The sequence below is a fragment of the Bombina bombina genome, unplaced genomic scaffold (assembly GCF_027579735.1).
Source record: "Bombina bombina isolate aBomBom1 unplaced genomic scaffold, aBomBom1.pri scaffold_78_1, whole genome shotgun sequence".
Classification (NCBI taxonomy): Eukaryota; Metazoa; Chordata; class Amphibia; order Anura; family Bombinatoridae; genus Bombina; species Bombina bombina.
Window position 1 is genome coordinate 560,873 of NW_026511871.1, and position 12,520 is coordinate 573,392.

At 41.0% G+C, this 12,520-nt stretch overlaps 1 protein-coding gene across 1 annotated transcript in view; it reads right to left on the bottom strand.

Moving 5' to 3' along the window:
• LOC128643985 (cytochrome P450 3A9) overlaps positions 1 to 12,520 on the bottom strand; it is a 607,001-nt gene that overhangs the window by 65,426 nt on the left and 529,055 nt on the right. Inside the window, exon 12 of the mRNA XM_053696752.1 lies at positions 12,242 to 12,468. Within this exon, the coding sequence (XP_053552727.1) occupies positions 12,242 to 12,468 (227 nt within the window). The remainder of the gene's footprint in view (positions 1 to 12,241; positions 12,469 to 12,520) is intronic.

Sequence of the window (12,520 nt, forward strand, 5' to 3'; positions counted from 1 at the left end):
ATAGCGGGGGCGGCAGATTAGGGGTTAATAAGTGTAAGGTTAGGGGTGTGTAGACTCGGGGTACATGTTAGGGTGTTAGGTGCAGACGTAGGAAGTGTTTCCCCATAGGAAACAATGGGGCTGCGTTAGGAGCTGAACGCTGCTTTTTTGCAGGTGTTAGGTTTTTTTTTCAGCTCAAACAGCCCCATTGTTTCCTATGGGAGAATCGTGCACGAGCACGTTTTTGAGGCCGGCCGCGTCCGTAAGCAACTCTGGTATCGAGAGTTGCATTTGCGGTAAAAATGCTCTACGCTCCTTTTTTGGAGCCTAACGCAGCATTTGATTAAACTCTCGATACCAGAGTTAATTTATGGTGCGGCCAGAAAAAAGCCCGCGGAGCGTTAACAGCCCTTTTACCGCCAAACTCCAAATCTAGGCCAGTGTGCGTATTAAAGTAAAAAGGATCTTTTTGCCACAGAAGTGACAAAGTTTCAAAATAAATAAAATACAAATAGAGTATATGAATAAATCTGGCCGATTTGTGAAATGCCATGAAGAAACGTGATTGTATATGGGTATTAATTGTGATGACTAAATTGTTTTAAACAAAATTATGAAAGAAGATAAATTAGTGAATGGACATACAAGTGCCAAAATAATTTTGGTGATAAGAATTAACCCTAGTGTGGTGTGATTCTGGTGAAATCTATCGTGTTATTAACTCCAGCATATTGTAAAATTAATTTTGCATAGTTTTAATTGGATTTACGTATCCAATACCGTATCCAATCCCTTTTTTAATCATCATACATTAAAAGTTATGTTTTATATTAGTTAATTCTACCCCGCCTTTTTGTAGTCAGGACAGTGAGTGCTAATCTCACATTCTTAGTGGTAATCTCCCTTGTATTCCCACACTTTTGCTATTATCTTGTCATATACCATATACCTATAAAAAATTTTTTTTATAGAAAATACTTAAAATAGCATTGTTCTTTACTCTATTTAAAATTAAAAACATAATTTATGCTTACCAGATAAATTCCTTTCCTTCCGGATAGGGAGAGTCCACGGCTTCATTTCCCTTACTGGGAAATACAACACCTGGCCACCAGGAGGAGGCAAATACATCCCAGCCAAAGACTTAAATATCCCTCCCACTTCCTCATTACCCCAGTCATTCTGCCGAAGGAACAAGGAAAAGTAGGAGAAACATTAGGGTATAAATGGTGCCAGAAGAATAAAATAAATAATAGGGGACCGCCCATAGACAAGAAAAAATGTGTGGGGGCTGGGGACTCTCCCTATCAGGAAGGAATTTATCTGGTAAGCATAAATTATGTTTTCCTTCCTAAGATAGGGAGAGTCCAAAACTTCATTCCTTACTGTTGGGAAAACTATACCCAAGCTCCAGAGGACACTGAATGAATAACGGGAGGAAACAAAAAGGAAGAGGCGGACCCTATTCTGAGGGCACCACAGCCTGCAAAACTTTTCTCCCGAAAGCTGCTTGTAAAATTTTGAAAAAGTGGCCACATACAAGGGGACCCCTACAACACGTTTCTGAACTTCACCATACTCATAGCTAGGAAGCTAATACTAAAACAATGGATAACAAACACACCGCCTTCCATAATGCAATTTACCAGACTCATACACACACAATTGCTTATAGAACAAGCAGATGTCAAGGGTGATTTAGAGAGACAAATTAAATCTTTCATGATGAAATGGGAGAGGTATCTCTTGACCTTACCTGTCACCGTGCATACACAAATACTATCTCCCTTCTCCAACAGTACTTACTTCATGTCAGAACAGTTGAAGGGTAAATGGCTCATGACAGAGAAGCTAACTTCATAGATCCCCCCCTAACCCAATACCCATGCACCCAATAACCACTAGACCTGCGAACCACGTCCTTCACGGCAACGATGAAGCAATCAGGATTACTGATACTCGCTCCTGCTTGATGCGGGCCACCACTCAAGGAAGAAGCGATAATGGAGGAAAACGATATATGAGTTTGAACCTCCAGGGCACTGCTAGTGCATCTATTAGATCTGCTTGGGGTCCCTCAACCTCGACCCGTACCTGGGTAGCTTGGTATTGAGACGGGATGCCATGAGACCTATCTCTGGCATCCCCCACCTGCTGCATATCTCTGCAAACACCTCAGGATGGATAGACCGTTGCCCTGGATGGAAGGATTGCCTGCTGAGAAAATCCACCTACCAGTTGTCCACACCCGCAATGTGGATCGCTGACAGCAAACCTACTCCAGAATCTGAGATACTTCCTTCATCGCCAAGGAACTTCTCGTCCCCCCCTGATGGTTGATGTAAGCCACCGAGGTTATATTGTCTGATTGGAATCTGATAAACTGGGACAAACCCAGAAGTGGCCGAGCCTTCAAGGCCTTGAAGATTGCCCGTAGTTCCAAAATATTGATCAGGAGGGAGGACTCCTCCTAAGTCCACAACCCCTGTGCCTTCCTGGCACCCCAAGCAGCTCTCCATCCAGATAGGCTTGCGTCCGTAGTCACAATCTCCCAGGATGGTCTTAAGAAGCATGTCCCTTGGGACAGATGATCTGGACAGAGCCACCAAGCGAGTGATTCTCTCGACCGGCTGTCTAATACAATCTGTTGAGACAGATCTAAATGATCACCGTCCCACTGTCTCAGCATGCACAGTTGTAAAGGTCTGAGATGGAACCTGGCAAAAGGAATAATGTCCATGCGGGACACCTTGAGACCAATCACCTTCATACACTGAGCCACAGAGGGACTCAAGGAGGTCCGGAGGGCTAGACATGCCGAAATTAGCTTGCAACGTCTCTGGTCTGTTAGAAATATCCTTATGGATATGGAGTCTATTATAGTACCCAGCAATTCCACCCTGGTAATTGGAATAAGAGAACTCTTCTCCAAGTTTATCTTCCATCCATGTGATCGAAGAAGACTGAGAAGAGACTCCGAGAATTCTTCCGCAAGACGAAAGGATGGTGCTTGCACCAGAATATCGTCCAAGTATGGGGCTACTGCAATACTCTGAGTTCTGGCAGATGACAAATCCTCAGGGAATGAGGAAGATAGCAACATACAAACAGGTATATTAAAAACAACAACACAAACAGAATCTGAGGTACAACAAGTAGTAAGACCCAGAACCACTACAACACAAAGCAAATATGTCACATCTAATGTAAAAACTTCCAACACAGATATCAACACAAGTGTATTGGATCAGGTTTTTCCCTTGGAGACAGGTCCCCCTGCACCAAATATAGTGGAGACACAATGCCAGGAGAGGTATCAGTTACGACCTACCAAAACCAATACAAAGTACAAGTAGGGAATGTAATAAATTTATCACATCATAACTTGACGAGAGAGCAATATAAAGTATTGGAGTATGGTTTGTCTTTTTCACCCACCACTGATTTTGATGTCTTTCAAACAATAATAGACATAAACAAATTGATCAGAAACATTACACTAAAGAAACACTTTTTTGGAGACACTAACACTGTGGACAACACAGATACTGAAATAATTGAGAGAACATCAATAAGGGAACATATTCTATCTTTTGAGGAATCATGTGACATAGTGACTTTACAAGGACTAGACACAGCCATAACACAGGAAAGAATTAATAAAGGGGCCTCTTTTAAGCCAAAGTCAGATTTTTATCCAATACATTCCAGAGGAAACATCATTGAAACATTTTTCAATAGGATTGAAACTGACCTTTTGGCTTTAAAGACATCGAGTAAACCATCTAAATCAAACCTAACTAAATTGGAAAAACAGTTTAGGCACTGAAAAGTCTTCAGGAGAATACAGAAATAGTCATCAAAAACTCTGATAAGGGTGGAACAATAACCATATTAGACAAAATTGACTACATAGAGGAAGCGAACAGGCAACTAGGGAATAGGGATAATTACTCAGTACTTACCAGCAACCCTACTAAAACATACACTAAAGAACTATCACACATTGTAGACCAGGGTATTGAAGAGGGTTTTTTGACATAAAAACAGCTAATTACATTATGGTTCAAAATCCTAAGGTCCCTCTTTTTTACCATTTGCCAAAAACACATAAGTCCCTACATCAGGTAAAAGGCAGACCAATTGTGAGTGGTATAGGGTCTCTGACCGAGCATTTGTCACAATGGCTAGATTCCATCTTACAGCCCCTAGTTACCACACTACAGTCATATGTACGAGATACAAAACACATTATAACAATTACAGAACAAATAGAGTGGTGTGATACATACAAATGGATCACAGTGGATGCAGTATCTCTGTACTCCTCTATACCCCATTCGGAGGGTCTGAAGGCTATTGAATTTTTTCTATACAATTACACTGAATTTACAGAGGAATTTCAGCAATTTTTACTCAAGATAACTGAATTTCTTTTAACGCACAATTTCTTTCTCTTTGAGGGGGTATTCTATCTCCAGAGATGTGGGACTGCGATGGGGGCAAAATTTGCCCCCTCATACGCCAACCTATTTTTAGGTTGGTGGGAGCACTCCCACATCTTTGGAGATAGAAATTTGTTTAAGTCGGAAATAGTCATGTACAAGAGGTACATAGACGACCTCATCTTTATATGGAGGGGGTCTAATGATCAAATCCCTGAATTTGTTAACTATCTCAACACAAACACCATAGGGCTCTCCTTCACATTTGAGTTACAACAAACCAACATTAACTACCTTGATCTAACACTGAAAGGTACAGGACAGGGAATAACAACCAAAACATACAGGAAACCAATATCAGGAAATTCCCTTTTACATGGGAGCAGTTGTCATCGCAAACAGCGGCTGCTGTAGCTAAAGGGGAATTAATTCGCCTAAAACGCAATTGCAAGCAAGAGTCAGAGTACAATAAACAAGCGGATGAATTGGTAGCTAGACTCAAAGAGAGAGAATACCATAAGAACACCATTACCAGAGCAAGAAAACAATGTAGCAAAATAAGCAGAGAAAGTCTTTTCAAAAATAAAAAGAAAAAACAAGAAAATTTCAAAGGAGTTAATTTTGTGACAACTTATAGTTCTCAATACCAACAGATCACACAGATTGTCAAAAAACATTTTCCCCTTTTGGCAGCGGACGATAAATTAACAGAACTAGTCAAGGAGGGAATTAGGTGTAGCTCCAGAAGAAGCCCAACTTTAGGGAACATACTATCTCCTACACTGTTAAAACAACAAGCCAGCAACACCAGCACTTGGCTTAGCAGTAGGGGTATGTACAGTTGTGGACACAACAAATGTAAACCCTGTGACTATATGGATAAAACCAGGGAGTTTACTTCTTGTTTTACAGGAGAGGTTTTTCCAATAAAATCACTAATGAACTGCATGTCAAAAAATGTAATCTATATGATTCGATGCACTAGATGTAATGTCCAATATATAGGACTTACGTCCAGAGACATCAAATCAAGAATCAGAGAACATCTTTCTACCCTAGAGAGAGGCAAGTCCTCGACCCCCCTCGTTCGACATTTTTCTGAATTGCATGATGGAAACCTAAATACCATGAGATGGTGCGCAATAGAACAGGTTAAAGTGCCCAACAGAGGGGGAGACATGGACAAACTACTTGCCAAAAGAGAGATATTTTGGATGTTTAAACTTCAGACGAGACATCCATTGGGTCTCAATTCAAAGTATGATATTATCAATTTTTGGGAATAATTTGGATAAACCTGCTCAGATAGATATACCCAGAATGAGTTGAGTACATATATACCTTATCAACTAGTTTAGATGTTATGGCATTTTTTATGTAATATTATCCATAATGTTCTGGCTTTTACCAGCTAAACTTGGGGTGAACACTATTAACAAAATAAACATACTAAGCATACAAAATATATCCATGTAGACTATGGCTAGATCAGAAGCTCAAACGCACATTTGGCCATTAAAGAATATTGTATATCTTTAATAGTTGAGTTAGGGAGTTTTATTTCATACTATTAACTTATCAGTAAAAGTACCTTGATCTGGTTTTCTCTCAGACATATATTAATTAAGAATCCCTTTTTCCTCCCCCCCTCTCCCCCTCCCTTTTACAGATTTAGCAACACTCTTTTAATAGTACCATTTTCTAGTCTATAATCAGAACATTCTCTTATATCATTAATTTTGCTTATTATCCTACAGGAAATGCATTCTATCCAGAATCTGTATATTATGAAATAACTAGTAATCTTAAGAATTAAGCATTTCCTGAGGGTAAGTCAGAAAACTCAATTAGATAACAATTACGCATAACAACTTTTGAAGTATTTATATTAACCTGTGTATTCAGTTGTGTTAATAGAGGTCTGGTAATTTTATCTTTTTATGTCTTGAAATGATGTATACATCTGACTATTTACCCATGTATTTTGTATATGTATTAACAGATGCAAAGTAATCTTATCTAGCCGTGTTTTTGAGGGATATATGTTTCCTACCACTTATCTGTTTATTGCTTAAAATAATGCTCAGAATTTATGTGTGAGACAAACGATGTTTTAAGAGTGCACAGGTCTATTTGGAAGTAAAAAGTACAGACCCTATTAAACAAACTAATCACACATAGATTTAGTCTAGCAGATTGTAGACAGTGTTTAAACATTCTGTACTCTATTTAAGTCTCACATACTAGGGTCTTTATGCATAAGGTTTAAGTACACATTTCCCTTACATATATAGACTTTCTTGATGTTTAGTGTAAATCAGTGCAGATGCTTTCAGTGTACAAACTAGATTGTGTTAAGTAGATTTTATCCAATCACTATCCAGCAAGGGGTTTTTAAATGTATCAGGCATCACACATCAACAGGCTATGATTACGGCCGACGCCCGAAACCCGTAAGCCAGTGTGCCACGCTATCTAGCAATAATAGATCTTGACCGCTGTATATATAACTTTTTTAACCCCTTAACGACCAAGGACGTGCAGGGTACGTCCTCAAAAAAAAGGCAGTTAATGCCTGAGAACGTACCCTGCACGTCCTCGGTGTGGAAAGCAGCTGGAAGCGATCTTGCTCGCTTCCAGCTGCTTTCCGGTTATTGCAGTGATGCCTCGATATGGAGGCATCCTGCAATAACCCTGCATGGCCATCCGATGCAGAGAGAGCCACTCTGTGGCCCTCTCTGCACCGGACATCGGTGGCCGGTAACGTTGGTGGGTGGGAGCTGACTTGGGAGGCGGGTGGGCGGCCATCGATGGGCCGTATAAGGTGGAGGGGGGCGGGATCGGGGCTGGAGCTGACGGGGGCGCGCACGGGCGCGCGCGCGTGCACAGAGGGTGGCGGGCGGGCGCGTGCACGGGGCGGGAGCGGGTGGGAACCGCTATACTACAGAAAATTAGATTGTAACTGTGGGGGAAAAGGGACAAATTAAAAAAAAAATAAACTTCAGTAAAAGGGATCTTGGAGGGGTGGGGGGTTGTTCTTGGGTGTGGGGGGAGCTACACTACAGAAAAAGGGATTTTTCTTAAAAAAAAAGCACATTTTTGTTCTAAACTGACCAAGATGGCGCCCATTAAGGCAGAGGGGGAGGGTTAGAGAGCTGTTTGGTGGGGGGATCTGTGAGGTTGGGGGCTAAGGGGGGATCCTACACAGCAGCATATGTAAATATGCTAAAAAAAAACTCAAAAAAGCCCAAATATACCTTTTATTTTAGTACTGGCAGAGTTTCTGCCAGTACTTAAGATGGCGGGGACAATTGTGGGGTGGGGGAGGGAAGAGAGCTATTTGGGAGGCATCAGGGGGTCTGATGTTTCAGGTGGGAGGCTGAGCTCTACACTAAAGCTAAAATTAACCCTGCAAGTTCCCTACAAGCTACATAATTAACCCCTTCACTGCTAGACATAATACACGCGTGATGCGCAGCAGCATTTAGCGGCCTTCTAATTACCAAAAAGCATCGCCAAAGCCATATATGTCTGCTATTTCTGAACAAAGGGGATCCCAGAGAAACATTTACAACCATTTGTGCCATAATTGCATAAGCTGTTTGTAAATGATTTCAGTGAGAAACCTAAAATTGTGAAAAAGTTAACGTTTTTTTTTTTATTTGATTGCATTTGGCGGTGAAATGGTGGCATGAAATATACCAAAATGGGCCTAGATCAATAGTTGGGGTTGTCTACTACACTACACTAAAGCTAAAATTACCCCAAAATGCTCCCTACATGCTCCCTAATTAACCCCTTCATTGCTGGGCATAATACACGTGTGGTGCGCAGTGGCATTTAGCGGCCTTCTAATTACCAAAAAGCAATGCTAAAGCCATATATGTCTGCTATTTCTGAACAAAGGGGATCCCAGAGAAGAATTTACAACCATTTATGCCATAATTGCACAAGCGGTTTGCAAATAATTTCAGTGAGAAACCAAAAGTTTGTAAAAAATTTGTAAAAAAGTGAACGATTTTTTGTATTTGATCGCATTTGGCGGTAAAATGGTGGCATGAAATATACCAAAATGGGCCTAGATCAATACTTTGGGTTGTCTACTAAAAAAAAATATATACATGTCAATGGATATTCAGAGATTCCTGAAAGATATTAGTGTTCTAATGTAACTAGCCCTAATTTTGAAAAAAAAATGGTTTGGAAATAGCAAAGTGCTACTTGTATTTATGGCCCTATAAGTTACAAAAAAAGCAAAGAACATGTAAACATTTGGTATTTCTAAACTCAGGATAAAATTTTGAAACTATTTAGCATGGGTGTTTTTTGGTGGTTGTAGATATGTAACAGATTTTGGGGGTCAAAGTTAGAAAAAATGTGTTTTTTTCGATTTTTTCCTCATATTTTATATTTTTTTTTATAGTAAATGATAAGATATGATGAAAATAATGGTATCTTTAGAAAGTCCATTTAATGGCGAGAAAAACGGTATATAATATGTGTGGGTACAGTAAATGAGTAAGAGGAAAATTACAGCTAAACACAAACACCGCAGAAATGTAAAAATAGCCTTGGTCCCAAACGGACAGAAAATGGAAAAGTGCTGTGGTCATTAAGGGGTTAATGAAGATTAATAAATGCTATGTTTTATCTTTAATACAAGGAGCGTGTTACCTTTTTTGATTTTTTGAAGGGCTAGAACAGCCCCCAGAACCTTTGTAAAGATTCTTAGAGCAATAGCTAGGCCAAACGGAAGGGCAATGAACTGGAAGTGCTGGTCCAGGAATGCAAACCTCAGGAACTGAAAATGTTCCCTGTGGATTCAGATCTATAGTGGTCATAAACTGGCCTTCCTGAATTAAAGGAAGGATGGACCTTATTGTCTCCATCTTGAAGGAAGGGACACTGAGAAATTTGTTTAAGCACTTTAGGTCCAGAATTGGGTGGATAGTTCCCTCCTTCTTTGGGACCACGAAAAGGTTTGAATAAAACCCCAAACCTCTTTCTTTGATAGGCACCGGGACAACAACTCCTAAGGAGAATATATCCCGAACGCACCCTAGAAAGGCATCCCTTTTTCTGATCTGGTAGACAGATTTGAGAGAAGGAATCTGCCCATTGGCTGATGAGATTTGAAGCCTATCTTGTATCCCTGAGATACCATCTCTAGGACCGATAATTCCTGTATGTCCTTGAACCAGGGGTCTGAAAAAAGAGACAATCTGCCCCCTACACGATCCGATCCCGGATCGGGGGCCACCCCTTTATGCCGATTTGTTTTCGGTGGGCTTCTTATTCTGCTTGGATTTATTCCAGGACTGAGCTGGCTTCCAAGTACTCTTGGGTTGCTCGGGCTTGGAGGAGGATTGTTATTGTTGGGATTTGTCAGAAAAAAAATTAGAAGATTGTCGTCCCTTAGACTTGTTCTTCTTATCTTGCTGTAGGATGGCACCCTTGTCTCCAGTAACCGCAGAAATAACAGAGTCCAGGCCTGAACCAAATAAAATCTTTCCCTTGAAGGGAAGAGAAAGGAGTCTGGACTTAGAAGTCATATCCACAGACTAAGACTTCAATCAGAGTGCCTGGCGGGCTAGGACCGCAAAGCCAGAGGCCTTTGCATTTAGGCTAATAATTTGCATGTTGGCATCACAGATAAAATAATTAGCAATTCTCAGAACTTTAATTCTGTCTTAAATATCCTCGAGGGGAGACTCCACCTCAATGAGTTCCGACAAAGAGTCGCACCAGTAGGTAGCTGCTCCGGCAACCGTGGCAACTGCAGCCGCCGGTTGAAACAAAAATCCCGTATGTTGAAACATCTTTCTCAGAAAGGTTTTCATTTTCTTATCCATCGGCTCTCTGAACAAAGAACTATCCTCAAGAGATAGCAAGCGTAGAGATAGCACCATCCACCTTAGGAATGGAGCCCCACAAATCCAGTTGAGAGTCCGAGACCGGGAACAACTTTTTAAAAGTAGACGAGGGGCAAAAGGAAGAACCAATTCTTTCCCATTCATTCTTAATAATGTTCACCATCTTAACCGGCACAGGAAAAGTCAAAGGAACTTTCCTGTCTTCGTACACTCTGTCTAATTTAGGTATCATAGACAGAACCTAGACAGAACCTCCTTTAATAAAAAACGCAAGTGCTCAATTTTAAATCTAAAGGACGGTTCCACCGCAGCAGGAGGCTTAGACGCTAAGGACTCCAACCCAGTAAGTTCACCCTCTGAAGCTACAGAGGTTAACTCATCATCGGATAACTGGGACATAATAGCTAAATCCGATAAATATTTAGATGACTCTAGGTCAGGAGAGCTATGTTTAACCTTTCTCTTGCATTTATTAGAGTGAGGTAATGAACTGAGGGCCGCAGACACCGCCGTTTGTAACTGCGCGGCAAAGTCTGCAGGAAGAAGGTACCCTCAGGATGGAGGATTAGATGTGCTACGGGGAACTGCATGTGGAGTGGATAATTTAGCAAGGGTAGTAATCTCACAGGACGCCGAGTCCTGAGAGGTAGACGGCTCAGAGGGACTAAGAGCCTAATCAGGCTTGTCTCCCTTCTTAGACTTTATAAAGGTGTTAAGGCATGTGGAACATAATTGAGTGGGCGGGAAAACCACGGCCTCCACACAATATAAACAGGTATGATTTAGTACAGAAGGAGTACCTTCTAACATGTCAGAGTCCTCCATAGCTCAGGTTATACCCACAAAAGGACACAAATAAAAACGTTTTTTATTCTAGAAAACTGCACATTTATACTCCCAATGGCTGGATCACTCACCACCTCCTAGACCCAGAAAGTTAACAGAGGAAACGGTCTCCTCAGGTTCAAGTCTCAGCCAGAATGGAGGAAATGAACATAGACCACACCCGGTCACATGGAGGGCAAGACAGTACTTCCCTTGTTATTACAAGTACAGCAAGTAATAGGAGCTGTGCAACACTTTCAAAAACGAAAGTGAAACCTGTTTGTTCCAGCCAAAAACACACAGTCTATCAGCCCAGGAAAAAAATCACACAAATCAGCATGTAAATATTTAATACACTGATTAATTGACACCAACTGTTCAATAATCCTCCTTCAGAAGATATTAACCCTGCATCCTATCAAGGTATAGAGGAGCTACACTGTGACCCTGTAATAGCGTTTTATGTGTAAAAATTTAAACAGTCTTACCTCCAGGATCCATGCTGTGGAACAGAACACAGCCTCTCAAGTGTGACAGTCTTATAGCAGCGCTTCTGACATGGACTTGAGTGAGAGAAAGCAGGCAGTGAAACTCGTCAACACTGATTAACAGTAGTCTGGATGGTTTCACAGAAAAACTTTCCCTGTATCTCCAGACTCTAACTTTCATCAATACTCTCACTTAGAGGTTGACATGACTACTTAAAACTCCAGTCCTATCTCGAAGGGCAGATACCCTTTTTCAGGACTCTCCAAATCTTCTGCCACTTCTCTGCCACCTCCTAATGTGATGAAAGGCAAAGAATGACTGGGGTAATAAGGAAGTGGGAGGGATATTTAAGGCTTTGGCTTGGGTGTCTTTGCCTCCTCCTGGTGGACAGGTGTTGTATTTCCCAACAGTAAGGAATTAAGCCGTGGACTCTCCCTATCTTAGGAAGGAAAATCAAATTTTCTTGTGAGTAAAGAACTATGCTATTTTGAGTATTTCAACTTGTATTATAAGCGCAAGATTAGGAGTGCTATTTATTTAACTTGACCAGTGTTGCGGCACAGTATGGGTACTTGTGGATTATAAACCATTCATATGGGAGGATCTATTGTTGGCCTCTAATGTTGTTACCTTTCAGGGCGGAACTCTTCTGGTTCTGGCCAGTACTCAGGGTCCTTGTGCAGAACAAAAGCAGGAATCATGGTGATTGTCCCCTTTGGAATGGTAACTCCATTAATCTCAACATTTTGCTTGGAAACCCTTTCCAGACGACCTGCTGGGGGGTACAACCTAAGGGTTTCCTGGATCACCATATCTAAGTACTCCATTTGCATCAGGATATCATAAGTAGGAATAGCCTGGAGGGATCAAAACAGATTATTTTCTACTATTTGTTTAGACCAGAACAGA